Source organism: Manacus vitellinus, unplaced genomic scaffold (genome assembly GCF_001715985.3).
Source record: "Manacus vitellinus isolate BGI_N305 unplaced genomic scaffold, ASM171598v3 scaffold_66_pilon, whole genome shotgun sequence".
Taxonomy (NCBI): domain Eukaryota; kingdom Metazoa; phylum Chordata; class Aves; order Passeriformes; family Pipridae; genus Manacus; species Manacus vitellinus.
In genome coordinates, this window is record NW_021940729.1 from 276,386 (window position 1) to 292,192 (window position 15,807).

The window sequence follows — 15,807 nt, forward strand, 5'->3', positions numbered from 1 at the left end:
AGTGACCAATTATTGCTGTAAGTCAACTGTCACACTGAGTGAATTAACATGCACTGAATGAAAATCATCAGTGTCCTCAAACCCCTTGCCTGGAGTTATTCCCAAGGAACTCTTGGCTGCCTCTGAGAAAGAGGTTGGTTCACCTGAGTATTGTAATATCCATCAAGAATTTGTCTTGTTTGATTGTTGGGGTTGTTGTTTATTTTTTGCCCTTTTTTGTTTGTTTGTTTGTTTGGCTGGTTTTGTTGTTTGGTTGGGTTTGTTTCGTTTTGGTTTCTAGAAAGCTCTCCATACCCATCCTAAAGCAAATCAGGAACAAACAAACCAACTGCAAACCCATCCCCACTCCTAAGGCACCATCAGGTACTGGGCATCCTGTTTCTTTTCTCACCATTGCACTATGTCCTGGATCACTGACATTTATTTTACTGCTAGTTAAAATATAGACCTATAATCAGTCTTCTTGTTTCAAGAGCAGCACATTCTGGAGTGATTTTAGCTGCAATTTTTATTTTCACATGCCCCTTACACGTTCCAGCCTGCCTAGAAGTTAAACTTCCCTTCTCTAATTAATTAGCTTTCTACCAGTCAGAAATTGAACCAGTGGCAAGTTCCTGTAGTGGATGTTTTTGGTTGGTTCATTATGGCTTTTCAAGATTAGCTGTTTTCATCCTCCAGCCCTGAGGACATTCATAATATAATCAGCAAAATGTCAGAATTACTTGGGAAGTGACAGAAATTCGGGAGCAGAAGCTGAGCAAGCCCAGCCATCCTTGCACTTATCAGTATCTGCCCGCTGGTGGTGGTTCCTTGTAGGTAGCACCAGCTTCCCCCATGCCAAGGAAAAGAACACACAGTAAAATCCATCACCTTCACCGTTATATCCTCCATTTCAAATTCTTACAGGCACTTCAGGGCTTATCCATTAACTTTGAACACACAATTGTATCGTTCCTATTCATGTCACCACTGCAGCTCCCCCTGAGGGTTAACCATTCATTATCCACTTTGCTGCACCACCCAGTAACTCCAGTCACACCCCCAGTTCCATTATGGGAAGTGCTGTCAAACATGACAAAAAAAAATCATTCGTGGTCCGCAGAATAACTGGTTTTTAAAGTGATATTTACTTTAACATACCAGTAAAACTGCTAAGAATTGAGACTCCCTTTTCTTAGAAAGCAAAGAACTCTACCCTCTTATTCATACCCCAGCTAAAGCTCACCTTACCCATTAATCCCACACAGTTTAAATGGGTATTGTGCTGTTACCTGACATATTTTACCTCAAGCCTTTTTAAAAGCAACTTATTAGAGAACAAACCATCCTTGAACTAAACGGGAATAATGTGTTCAATAAACTGCCAAGTACCTTATAAGAGGTTTAAAGATATTCCACAGGATTTTTATGAAGTTGGTTGGATGTACAACATAGAGTGCTTTAAGGTTTTTCTTATACCTGGGAAAAGAAATTGAAATTGTTAGAAGGATGTTGAATACCACAGATGGCAGGACTGAATAGCTACAACTGAATGGAAGGTATTATTACAGGGACATTACACACCATTCTTTTCAAATACATTCAGAAGACCTAATTCAGAAGAAATGGAATGTAAAATGAAAAAAAAAAAACAACCCAAACGCAATTTTGAAAAATGGTCAGCTTTGACAATAGGCCGAGTTAACACCACTATGTTCCTAACCAATGTCCACCATCTCACAGATTTAATATCAGGGGGACAGAAAGGAAATTAGGCAATTTGAAAAAAAGTACTGATAAGAGAATGAAGAGTCTATTAAAAAAATCTGTCATGTAAAAAAATCACTTTCTTTCATATCCCTTTATTTTCTGCTTACGGGAGTTTCGTGTTGGAGAAAAATTCTAAATTTTCAGATGTAGAATTTACACCTGATTTTTTAATTTTACCACTAATTGTGGCCTGTTTTGCTAGTAATTACTAAAGGTGAAGCCAAGTGCTATTTGTTTGATATTGCATGGTTCCCTTTGTAAGAAACAAACCCTTCCTTCATTACAGATTTGCTTGATTCCACAGCGTCACTCCATGATCAATAAACAGTGGATTCCAGCAGGCCAAAATGGAAACCAGGCTGCACACAAAGACTCTGCTCTTACTCAGTGTTATTGCAAAACAAAATTGAGAAATGCATAATGATATGTCCTGTTTTTATATATGAATTGTTGCCTATTACTCTGCCAGGTTTGCTTCGTGCTCCTCCCCCCAGGAGTCAACACTCACTGTCAGAAAACAATGATGGGGGAAAAAATGTGATGGTGAACTCCTAAGGAAAACCAGGTTATGCTAAGAGGGGAAAAAGGGACCAACTCAGAGATTGCAGGTTTTCCTTTTGGATTTTAGCTGGGCCCTGTGCTTGAAAAGAGCACACGAGCAAAGCACTACTCCTGTGCAACTGGCCCTGCTGTGGACAAGGACCCAAAATCCACAAGGAAAACCGACAGGCAGAACACCTGAGTTGCTTTACTAAAGCTTCCCTTTGAAGTTTGTTTTGTACCTTGCAGTGAGGGGCATGATCTGCTCACTGGGTGGAAGTTTTATGTTCTTCACAGTTTCCTAGATTACAATTACATGTCCAAAAGACTTTAGTGAGCCTCTGCCGTAAACCTTCCAAGATCCATTCCTTTGAAACTGTTCCTGTTGAACATTTGCTTTCAATGCAAGCTAATTATGTCATCCTTTGTGCTCTCCTCTGTCCTCCCTTTCCTTTGACCCCAGAAGTCTGAAAGGAGCTATTTTTGTGTTTGTTTTCCAACAGCATTCACATCACTACAAGAATCAGCAATGGCAAAACGAGCTCAGTCAGCTGTGGGTGGATCAGGACAGATCCACTTCCCTCATGGAAGTTCATTACAGACATTACACAATCCTAAGAGTAAACCAAATATTTGGGAGCCATACTTCCTGTCAAACTCCTTGTAGGCCGTTTGCAACCATTTCAGAGATGGTTTATTCAGACTCTTCAGGCCATAGTGGAAGTAGACAACCGTATAATCATTCTCTACATACTGGTCCAGGGTGTACTTTAAGTACCTGAGGAGAAAGATAACATTGGAGTTTTAAGACAGTTTACTGGAGGAGATTTTTGAAGCAGTGACTGTGCTGTTATTGCACAGTGACTGTAAACTTATATTTGCTTCAAGGTATTTGACAAGTTCATCGTGCTCTAATGGCAATGTGGCCAATAATTCCACATTATTGCAACGCCTGAAATTGTAAAGCATGTGCTTATTTACAAAAACACTGGTGCTCATGAATCACTTAAGGATGAAGACAATACAGGACTGTGTTTGCCAAGAAATTTTTGAAGAGGTGCATTTTAACTAACAGCAACTTTTATTTGACTTTTTTCTGGTCCTTGTAAAGTCCTTCCTTTGAGACAAAGCAAAAAAATGTCATTTTGCCTTTTCCAAACAATAAACAACACATCTTGGGTTTTCCTCTCAATTTAAAACTTTTTAAATCCTCGAAAAATCCATTACCTCAAATTACTGCCAATTACAACCTGTTACTGTAACTGCTTTCCTTGACTATATTTGCCTTCCCCTTGTTTGCATTGTGGTGCCTGCGTTCATAGATCGTTTCCCTTAGAACTAATTTAAAGAACTACACTACTTATCCCATCTTGAAATAATACTGCATGTTTTATAAGCAGAATTCTGTGTGCTCATTCTGTTATGGCACAGTTTCAGAGGCTTTTCTCTTCCCCTTCTCCCACAATTAAGAGCCCAGGATGGCCTATTACACAGCTCAGTGACTCAAACCAAGCCCTGATGGAGCAGTGCAATCTGGCCTCGTGTCTTGCTGTGTCACATTTCAACTTCCTCATGTTATTTTCAATGTTCTCTTCTTATGCTGCAACAGAGCCTTTAATTGTAGGTAAGCAATTTTTATTCAATAAAGCAGGTAGTTCCATGTGCCATTTATTAAGGCTGGGGCTATCTGCAGGGCCACTTTGACTATCCACCTTTGCATGGAAAAGCCCATAACTTCACTTCTTACCCTCCCAAAGCCTCATTTATCTGCTTATTGTAAATTTTAGATTGCCAGTATCCTGGGACAAGGATTGCCACTGCAATTAATATAATGATGGTTTGATCCCTGACTTAAGCATTAAATGGTATTTTAATGGAAGAAGTAGTAGTGACAGTCATTCAAGACAAGACTTTTTTTTTTTTTAAGAATTTGAAATTAAAATATAGCTAAACAGATATTGTTACATACAGAGTGCCTGGTGTTTTATTTTACAGCATGTAAATTCCTTGTCACATTGCATCCAGACAGCCTGTACTTTTAAAAATAACTGAGAGTGTTTTGTGGGCACACAATAACCAGTATTTTTCTACAGTCGATTACCTGCTCCAGGGCTGCAATAGAATTGCAGGGGCATTACAAAAGCTTTATCAAATCAATTCTTTAAATGATTTCATCACAAAATACCTACCAATCAGGGCCTACTCTGCAGCTTTTCCTCAGGATTCAACACCAGAGTCTAAGTACCTAAAAGCAGATCACTTGATAGCTGTGTTGCTACGTCCCCATTCAGACACCTGCCTTCAGTTCTGTCAGCTCAGACTTTCCAAGTGAACTTGGTGTGGGCTCAGATACAGGAAAACATGTAAAATCTTCAGGTCCAGAAAAGCCTAAGGGCTGGAAACCTGAGTTCCATCAAGGCTCCTCCTCACAGAGCTGAGGAGGGTTCCTAGGTTTGGTATAAACATGGTTTGTCACACTCCTACTGATCACTGCAGGTGAGGAGGTGACTGGTGGGGCTCTCCCTCCTCCCTGGCACTAACACTCCTTGTGTGCTCCCAAAACCATTTCCTAGGTAATATGTAATATCCTTTCCTCTTTCTGAGAAGTTGAGACAAAAGCACTTCTGTCCTTTCCAGTGGGTGCTGACATTTGAAACATTTTGCCAAGAACATTTGTACAAGAACTCCAAACACGTTTAAAATGCTTAGTAAGGACAGGACTCTCATGACAGAACAGGTCTTGTAGTGACAAACTACGAGGCAGAAACAGCAAGTTTATAAGGAAGAATGTTGTAAAGTTACCTGTTCACAACCTCTTTTAACACGAGACCCAAAGTGAGATACACATAAAAATGTTAAGCATAGTATACTGAATGAAATGGAGATATTTTTATAAAATAGAAAACCCACTGAATGCAAATAACTAAACAATGCTCTTCCTGAGTGATTTAGGAGATAAAAGATAGCAAATTAAAGCAAACACAGCTATTCAGGAGAACAAGTGTACACAGCACTAAAATACCAGAATTTCACTTCATTGGTCCTCATTTTGAATTTTTTTTTTAATATGATAAGAATTCTTTAATAAAATCAAGACAAGAAGTTAATTTCAGTATACAGCAAATGGCTCCTTCCAGCCAGGGCAACTGGCAGTGTCATCATCATCTCATTCACTTCATATTAACACTAGTAGGTCTTACATCCTTTTTTAACTTCACTCCTTGCCTCCTGCTTCTCTCCTCCTTGAAAGCTCATTCCCTAACAGAATTTTTCCTGTCAGGTGTAAAGGAGTCCATGCAGGAGATGAGAAGGAACTTACTCCAGCAGCCTGGTGTGGTTGAGCTGATGGGAGGGGGGCATGCGGCAGCAGCTGAAGGTGATCACCTTCCTTCCGGAGCTGTCATCGCCTGGGGGACAGAACAGGCAATAGAGACAACTCATTTTCGGAGTTCTGGAGGAATGGGGTGGATCTTGTGATGTTTGGGGCTACCTCTACCTCCTGTTGTTACTCAAAACACGCTGTGGGACTTCCCTGTCCAGTCCCAAGTGACCTGCAGGGAGCACAAGGCGAGAGACGAGGCAAAGCTGAGGGAAGGTCACGTTCAGAGGTGGCTGGTGGTGCTCAGCTCAGGACAGGGAACACTTAAGTCCTGCTGCAGCACTCAGCTGGGGAAGAAAACAGGCCTGCTTTCCCTAGAAGTCTTGGAAATGACCCGTTTTCAAACTCTCCATGCTTTATATCTGGAATTTATTAGAATGCTGCTCTACCTACAAGAGCTTTGGGGCATCTGCTCTGTCTTGCTTCTCTGTCAGATGTTTTTAACCAGCTTAAGCTTTCTCAGATCCTCTCTTTCAGAAGCACTGCTGCATTCAGGTCACATTTAAAACACATCAAGCAAGGCACACAAGTATGATTTTCCATGTATCTACAGGAAAGATACCATTCCTTCTAAGGTAGTACAGAAACACCCCATAAAATGGTCAGACTGAATTAGTATTTGACACATTCTTAGTCTAACTTCAATGTTCAGAGCAAATGATATTCAATACTTGCTTCTATTGCCACCAAAACATCAAAGTTTGGCTTTGATATTGGCAGGAATACAATAGAGAATTGGGGTTTTTTTAGGCAATATTTATAATTATGTTGTTCCCCTCTCACCACAAATTAAGTAGCTGTAGCATAGCAGTGTAGTTTTGACTGCTAAAACATTCCTTTCTCTGCTGGCTGATTCTTTCTTCCTGTTCTTTTTTTGGCTGGATGCTTATTTTATTGTCTTTCTCAAAGGTTTTTTTTATACCACAAGTCTTGATGTCCCTTCCCACATTAAAAATAAATTCTCACTCCTGGGTTAAATAAAGTGCTTGAGCACCACTGCAAGAAGAACATGCACACCACCACAATTACAGGTACCCAGGTATGTCAGCATATTGTTCTTAAACAGACCATAATTTATTTCCCAAAGTTATTTAAGTGTCTTGTTTTATATTCTCAGAGTACTTATAAAGGCATTATAATGTGACGTGCATTAATATGAATGATGTACTAAAATTAAATGAAAACATTAATAAAAGATTGCTTTCTAAATCACAGCTTGTTTGTGGAAAAAAACCAAAACTGCTATGTCACAATGCACTCCAGAACATTTTATCTGTGAGAGGTATGAGCAAAATAAACCATAGAAAGGTTTCCAGATAAATTATTAAATCAGTCACTAATTGTTACTGTTGGTCACATTTGACTGCTTGAATTAAAACCCAGAAAAAAAAACCTCTTGGGCATGGTCCTGCGCAGGGCTGAGGGTTGGGGTTTCAGTAAGAAAGCATGTCCATATATTTTGATGTAATTAATTCAGTTTTGTCTTTAAAAAAGACAGTATAACCTACAGTCTGATGTTCAAAGCAAGACGTGCAGTAAATAAGGATTGATTTCCTTTCCCATTCTGAGAAGAAAGTAGTTGGAGAAAGAAGCAAGAGAAAAACTGGTGCAGAACTGGGAAAATCCAAGTTCAATTCCTGCCTGAAGGGTTTGAACACACGTTTTTATCACTCAGACAAGTTCCCTCTTCACTAGAGCAGGAAATGCTTTCCACTGATATCAGCCTTTACTCCTGCTCCTGAAGGTATTGCAAGAAGTAGCAAAGCTGTCACTGAGATGGACTGAAAATTATTGGGACTTGTGCCTGAGGCTTATTAGATAATTCACTACAGTTTCTCCTCACGTTACAAAAACTAAATTACAACTTTACCTTTCACAGTCTGATCTACATTCTACTCTAATCAGTTCCTAATGTACTGGTTCAGAATCAAAAAGGGGCATGAAATCAATTGGATCTTGAAGATAAATGTGCACAGTCTCTGCAAAGGCCCAGGCTGGGGACCTGAAACCTTTAAATGTAACTAGAAAAGCAAGAAAAAGCTAAGAAGGGAAATGAAGATTTAAAACAGTAATGGCTTGGATTCCATTAAAAAGTTTTATTTAATACATAAAAGGATGTCACTGGCAGTTGATGAAAACACAAGCATTAGAAACAGAGTCCTATGAAACAAGAATACATTCAAATTCAGGCACTGCAAGAAGTTGTCAGCAATCATATTATAGAAGCAAACCAGAGAAAATTAGGGAGCTTGATGCTTCAGGAATGAATAGGAAAAACAATCTTGAGCTTGTTTTTAGGCAGCAAATTGGAACTTCTCCCTCAAAACAGAAATAAAAAGAACCTGTTTACACATGCTTAGAGTCATCAGCTGCACACTGGTATTTATGACATAACTCAATCTCTAATTAATAAACAATTAATAAAGCTTACATCTTTTTAAACTGTCCTCTATTCTGTTTTAATTAACTGTATTTTTACACTGCGTTAATACAGCCCAAAAAAATCCCCTTTGCATATAGTCAAAACTATTGTTATGGAAAGCAGGTATAAGTGATTTTAATTTTTGAGAAGCAAGAAGGAATTTTAGTTTGTTTTTTTTTTAATTAACTGTTGGAAACTAGGTAACTGCAAGAGATGGATAAATTACTGCAAATATTTTCACTCAAAGTTTTCTTTTTCTTCAGTCATTTCAAACAATGCATCTCATTGTCTTTCCACCACGGAATAAAAATGAAGGAACAGCTCCCTGAATTGCTTTAACACAGCCACTTCAAGCACTGAAATCATACTTTTTGTCTCATTCGAACAGATGAAAACCACTACAAACCAGGTACAAATCATTTAAAAGCTGCTTCAAAAGGGACTGGCCTCTTCCAGGATGGGAAGGGAAGAGCTCATCCCTTCCTCATTGGAATCTAAATCCAGAGAGCATTGGAATATATCTCCAGCCCAGTAAACTCTGGGCATGGGCAGGTCTTTTTTTTGTGGAGGGTTTTATTTCACCTTCTGTGTGTTCTGCATTCATATGCAGAACAATTCAATATTCATCAAATATTTCTGACTGAAATGGCAGGTAAGGTCACTCTTTTCTGGGCTTAAACAATGGCTAAGGGACTGGTTTTCTCCTACAAAAGGCTTCAGTAGTAGGGATAAAACCATCAGAGGCAGTCCAACATTTCAGGAAGATTTGCTCCTGTATATTCAAACCAGGAGTATATCCAGTGTTTGGACTTTATTCCAAGCAAACACTGACAACGAGCAAGTTCCAAGATGAAACCATGGAAGCTACAAATAGGTAAAAAACCACTGTGGCTTTCACTCCACTATTGCTGAAGCAATTCCCATTCTGTGGCACAGGAATAAGGCATATTCCAAAGATGGAGCCAGGCAGGAGTGCCCAGCAAAGGGCTCCATCCCCACCACGTGTTCTCTCTTTCACCAGCCACAAAAGCAGGGATTTTCAAAAGGAGCTGTGCCAGCAGATTTCTAATTCCGAACTCCTTCCCCTTTTTTGAGTTCCCCCACCATTTTAACTTCCAAATCAAATGACAGTCCTTCTGAGACTATGAAAATTAGGGGGTTTTTGCCTTGATAGTAAGTAAACCTATCATATCTCATTATTTTACCCATCACAAAACCAGTACTTGAGCGAGGAACATCCTTGTGAGTTAACAGGTAGCAGCTTTAGAATCACAAGACTGTGAATTGTTATTCCCCTGCTTGTGGATTTGAGTCTTATATTGGGGGCTTTCTTGTGTGTAACTACCTTCAATGGGGAAAACTGTCCTCCCACTCCAAGTCAGAAGTCAAATTCCCACAGATTTCTCTGCCTAGTCAATCATCCCTCACCAGAGGACTGGTTTTGCTGAGTGGATCTGCACCTGGGGCATCATGGCTTGACCTCAGGAGGGTGTCTGTGTATAACCTGAGTTCATCATTTTCCTAAAAAAATCCTAATCTAGGCTTTAGTACCTAAAGTCTGAGGCACAAAAAAGTGTGCACAATGCAACACAATCTTAGACTTCATTAGGATGGATGTTAAAGACCACTGATTGTTTCTTATTGTATTAATTTCTTTAGTTCAGGATTGTGATTATTAACGCTATTTTAACAGCACTTTGATGCCAAAAATAAGCCAGAAGGAAAAAAAAATAGGCAATGCATACTTTAAAGAGGTGCTTTTATATCATAAATATTGCTGCATGTCTCATATGTTGTCAGAATATTTTAAAAATAAATAACTGTAAAGATGAAAGGATGCAATACTGAAATAAGCTACGGATCCATAACTTCTCTCCAAGTCACAGCAGAAAGTCAGATGACAAATGCAGTTAACATTCATGTCAACTGTTTCCATGCTGCCTTTCGTTAGTTTTTGCACACTGAGCCATATCTCTTTGGTTGGGCAGACAAGAAAAATGATTATGTGTGGCTACACAACACTTCAGGTGATTCAGAAAACAAAACAGCTTATCACAGTTGAAGAACAGATCTGTTCCAGTCACAGCTGGGCCTTAGATCATAATATATGGCTAGAGTTATATTTTAAAGCAAGATTAAGCTCAAACAGTTCGGCTCATAATTCACCTGCAGGAAAGCCCTGAGTTCCCATTCAGCTGCTTTCCAGGAGGAGGGATGAAAGCACCCCCATGATTCCTGTGTATCACCTGGGGCACAGGGAGAAAACTGGGATTATCTGGGCACTGAGGCAAAGCCACACGGTTTTCCAAACGTACCTGCCAGCTGGATGATGCCATGCCTTGCAACATCATAGTAGGGGTGATTGATGTTTAGCTCAGGATCCTCAGGTGGTGGAGGTGTAAATGTCTCTTCCTGCCCTGCCTGTGTGTCGTCTGCTTCATCCTTCTGCAGCTCTGCAGGAGCAACAGCAAAGTTTCAGTTCACTACCACATGCACTGACAGCTACTCCACATTAACACCTCGTGTGAACCCTCTCCAAGAGCAAACTCATTATTTGCATAAAGGAAGCAAATTGTAAACAAATCTCTGTCTCACCTCCCCCAAAATCCAGTTTCCTTGAAATCCTTCAACCTTCTGAACCTGGAATACGAAAAGCAGCCTAAACTCCAACTAGAGGCCAGGCAAAGGTGTAAATTTCTGCTCAAAATCCCAACAAAATGGCCATCCTTCCCCCAAATTTCAGTGGATTCTGGACTAAATCCTAGAATTAAAATTTACTCTGCACTGAAACGAGCAACACAATGATAATCAATCTTGTTCCTGGATTTTTGATTTTGTTTTGCTTTTTTATTCCTCCCCCAAGCCTTTTCCAAACTGTTGTAAGGTTCAAAAAAAGCTGGTGTTACATCCATATCCAAATGCTCAGATTCTGGGATGATTACCATCACTTCTGTGCTTCTCAAATGAGTGTTTGCTAGAACCTGAGGGGAACAACACTAAATGGACACACAGATACACAAGTGTGTATTAGGCCCATGTAAAGAGAAAAATTAATGTTCTGATAAGGTGAATCAGCCCTTGTACACCATCCATCTCTTTTTATCACTCAGGTTTTAATAAGGTAGAATTAAGAGGTTTATCTATGAGTTTGGACACACTGGAGATGCAGCTGGACATGGTGCTGGGCCTGTTTTTGCAGATTGTGCTGTTGCTAAGAAAGGTTGGACCACATGACCCTTTAGGTCCCCTTCCAGCCTGGTATTCCATGATTCTGTGATCTCAAACATGATTATTGCCACTTCAAAAAGTACTTCTAGAGCATTTTGCCTCCTCATCATCTGCATGTTTCATGTGCCTTGACCACCAGTCAAGGCCCAGCGGGGCAGAGAAAATGAATTAAATATTGATTTCAGCCAGATTTATGTGCCAGTAGCTAATAAGTGCTAGAGAAAAACTCGCACTAAGTGTTTTGGAATGCTTTCCACTCACAGTTTCTCAGTGTCTTTCTATTCTGCAAACAGCCACACGGAAGCTTTATTGTCTCATTTTCATTTTTAACGGGATTTGCACCAAAAAAAGTCATTTCACAGGGATGAAAAACGCCACTCGTGGCCGTGCTTCTCAAAAACACAGAGGAGTCAGGAACATGTGTACTACTTTTACATTTCTTTATGTCTGAATTCATAAAAGCCTTCTCAAAAAGCAGTTGCATAGGAAAAAAAACTTACTTGCCTTTAGAAATACAACATTAGAGTCCTCTTCAGAAACATTAAAAGAGTTTAAATTCTTATTGTCTCCAAAATGTGTATTTTTCTACCTTTAAAATTGTATCATACATAAAAAGCTACACTAACCTTACCTGGAAAAGTATTCTTTCACTTTAAAGAGTGTTTTTGTCCCAAGAGTTGGGAATAATAACAGTATGAACATAATGCAGCAGATAAATAATTTTTTTAAAAAAAATTAAAACTCAGAACAAGGAAAACACTATTTTGTTTTTTTTTTTTTTTTTCCCCTCCATGTCTGAGCACTGTAACCCCCTAAAAGAAGAAAAAGTTTCAAAGGGGAGAGAGAAAAAAGGAACAGTAAATGCCAGTCTGTGGGGTTGTGGAGAGGGAGCTGTGAACCATTTACCATAACCCACTGAAAACTTATCAGGTGCTCTTAAAATGAAGTGTATATTCAGGTTAAACACAGCAGAAACAGCCAATCTGGCTCTGGGATGGGCCAAAGAACCAGAGAAGCAAAATAAATGCACAAACCCATTTGTGCTGCACTTATTCCCAGGGACTAAAGAAGTCCCAGCACTAACCACAGCTGCTGAACAGCTGGAGGGCCCTGACCCAGCGAGACAGTTCTTTGTATATTTTGTTTGGGTTTTTTTTCTGTTTGTTTGGTTGGGGTTTGTTTCTATTTTTTTTTTGTTTGGTTCGGTTTTTTTCTTAATGTGACAACAAGGGCACTGCAGCTCAAGAGAGTTTTCGTAGTAAACACAAATAAAATTAATTATTTTACAAACTGGGGGAGACCTCAGCTCTGTTTTTTCTCCTCCCAGTGACAGAGGAGTTTATTGTCCTGCTCCACAAACTGCAGCAATCTGTTATTGCTCTTTAACCCAGCCTGGGAGACAAGGCGAGGGGCTGATCCAGAGCTGGCCTCGAGGAGCACAGCTGCTTTCCATGGGTTTGCAATCAGCCCCCAGGAGTGCAAAGGCCACCCAGCCCCTCCTGGAAACCATGGGAGTGGTGAAACCTGAGGTGAGGGACAGAGAAAGGCAGGCTGAGGTGCGGGGGTAGGAAAAATCCTTGCTTTCAATTTATGAAACGGCAAAAAAAATACCTGCAGGACAAGGAAAATGGCAGCAGGAAATTCTTTATTGCAGCGCTGGGGGGGCAATCCCAGGTCAGGTGGCCTGGAAAAAGCACCCCCCTGTTTGAAAAAACAGGCCCTTTTTGTACCCTCTTGGTTAGATAACCTGTTAATGTTTGACAGGTGACAGGTATTTTACCTTAAAAGGTAATTTTGTGAACTCGGGAGGGGTGTTACCCTCCCTCCTGATTGACTGATGACATGTACCTGTACAGGGGGTCTCTCTGCACACAAAGGCCAGCCAGGTTTCCATCTTTAGATTTTTCCCTATCCCGACCACAATGTTTTCCCTGGCATCAGGCCCAGGTGGGCCTTTCACCTTCCAGGCTCCACAAGGTGCCTAAAAAACCTTGGAATTAAATGAAAGAAAAGAAAATCCCACCACCCTCTTTAGTTTTCCACTAAAATCATTTTGCTTATGATAAAACCAGATTATTTACTTCTCATAGGGGGGATCTGGAAGACCCTTGGCCTGGGCTTCAGCCTGGCATCTTCAGAAACTCCAGGGGAAAAAAAGGAAAAAGTGATGCTGGTGCTTCAAAACGCTGCTGCCCTGGTGCTGTGGTGGCACTGCTCCTCTGGATGGGCACCTTTGGAAGTACCAGGCAGGGCAGCAGTTTCTGGGCTCATCCAACACTTGTCTGCTGGGAGAAATGACTCCCATTTGTGCCACAACTGTGGTGATGGTGATATTCCAACAGCCTGGAATTGCACCAGCCATCAGCCACAAAAGCTGCATGTATTAAACCAACCTTCAGCCCTAATGGCTTTAATAGGGTACACACCAGTACAGAGGCTGTAACTCGGCTTGGATTGCTCCAACAAGGATTAAAAAACCTTGGGGAAGCCTCTTGCTTACTGAAGATGCTCCATTAAATCACCTGTAACTCCGCACAGACGCCGTTTGAGGTGTAATAAAAAATATTTACCTATTTCAGCCAGCTTCTCATAGTCAATCTCAGACATGTTTCCCCTCAGGAACAAGCCTGTGCAGACCTCACAGGCTGAAATGGTCCTTGGGTCAGCCCTACGAAAAGAAACAAAAGGAGCTGCTGTGATATTGTGGTGTGTTTTATCCACCATGCAAACATAAAATGAAAACAAATAAACAGCTCAGAAATCCTACTGCTGCAGGGGAAAAGCCTTGTCAGCACTTGGCCACCGTTTTCTTACTAAATATTATAAAAGTATTTTAAAACAGCAATCCAAAGAAGGAAAAGCTATGAATTAACAATTAGACTTTCAACAAATTGACCTGTTTTTCTTTCTGGGGGGTTGTTACTCAAAATACTCATATATTACACATTTTTAATGACAAGCATCAGTATTTCAGACTAATTCACTTCTGGAAACAACTTAAAACTTCTTTTTTTTCTTAGTGCAGATGATCTATACACTCCATACCCTCTCACCAAGTCACTTATTCTACAGCAATTCTCAGTTTCATTACAGGAAACATTCTACACCTCACATTTCACATGAAAGAGCTTCATGAAAATTTCAAGTGAGCATTAACATATAAAAAACCTGAAAAAGCAGCAGTTCCTGCATAATCACTGCTTTTTGTGAAACGCTCTGTGGAGTGCTCTGCAAACAGAATATTAAGGAACACACCCGAAGTGAGCATCAGGAGAGAAAAACATGATTTAGAAGGTCTGTTTTCCCAAGCAGCTGCTCCAAAAACCCAAATGAGTCCTTCCTTTAAATTAAAACCCCAGACTCGAGAGTGGAAGTGAGAAAGAAATTGAGTTTTTATAACTCTCCTTTGAATTCAGTTTAACCCTCTTGGTTTAAACCCGTTTGGTATCATCTGAACATGTTAAAAAAAAAAAAAATAGGCAAATTCATGGCTTGGTCCTTGAAAAACGGCAAACACAAGCACGTTATTCTCCTCCGCCAAGAGGCTGGAGTTTGTATTGCTCCTTCAAATCACTGAAACTGCTATTTTGGACCTAAAAAAAGACCAGAGAGTTTGCCTGCTTGCTGCAGGTTCCACCACTTAGAAGATTTTCAAACATTTAGCAATTATTTTGTAATGATCTTATTTGTTCCTGGTTGAAAACAATTACCTGCATTTACAAGAAATTCAAATTAAAAGTCCATACACAGGGAGAAGTCCCATTAAGCTCAAAATTACTCAATTTCTCACTGAGCACCAACATTCTTAAAAGAAAATAAGAAAGCAATTCTGGGCCAGATGTATTTCAGTTCATGCTAATTTTACGACATGGTATTCAGAACCATAATTCCATTGTCGTTTTAAAGTTATTATTTGTATTATTATTATTTTTAAAAATAATAATTAAAAAATAATTTTATTTAAAAATACTTAGTGGAACTTAACCACAAGAAGCTCTTTGTGACTTATTTTTCTGTTATGTTTTCCAATATAGTTTTCACTGACCACCATCTGCCAAACTTTCAGAACAAATAAAACCAATGTTCAATATATCTGAGCTTCACAAACTTCATCCCAGGCAAGTATTTTCCAAAGTTCTTGTTAGGAAATGGGGCTCTTCCTTCTAAAGTGTCTATTTACACCAGGCCTTTCCACCCTATCGAATATTAACCATAAATCATAAATCGAGTCATAAGCCACAAAAATTAGGCTGTGTCTTTGACACTATAAAATGCTTTTCACGTGATGTGAGTAACGAAAGCCTAAAAGAATTGATGGAATAGGGGGGGAAAAAAAGCCATTTCCTTGAAGCCCTTTTAGAAGGACAAAAGAAATACAATCCTTCTGTTACATAGCATGGAGCAAAAACCAGCTTATTCTTCATACTAATTCAGTACGAGTTAGAAGAAGCGGCTCCATCTAGGGAGGGCAGATTTAAATCTCTCCCCA

General features: G+C 39.8%; 1 protein-coding gene across 1 annotated transcript in view; it reads right to left on the bottom strand.

The window, feature by feature from the left end:
- The window catches only part of ARHGAP8 (Rho GTPase activating protein 8), a 43,193-nt gene extending 29,211 nt beyond the window's left edge, over positions 1-13,982 (bottom strand). The window contains exons 1-5 of the mRNA XM_018083687.2: positions 13,889-13,982; positions 10,406-10,543; positions 5,609-5,696; positions 2,936-3,067; positions 1,372-1,458 (exon numbers count right to left, since the gene is read on the bottom strand). Of these exons, the coding sequence (XP_017939176.2) occupies positions 1,372-1,458; positions 2,936-3,067; positions 5,609-5,696; positions 10,406-10,543; positions 13,889-13,925 (482 nt within the window). The 5' untranslated portion in view covers positions 13,926-13,982. The remainder of the gene's footprint in view (positions 1-1,371; positions 1,459-2,935; positions 3,068-5,608; positions 5,697-10,405; positions 10,544-13,888) is intronic.
- Between the last annotated feature and the right edge of the window lie 1,825 nt (positions 13,983-15,807).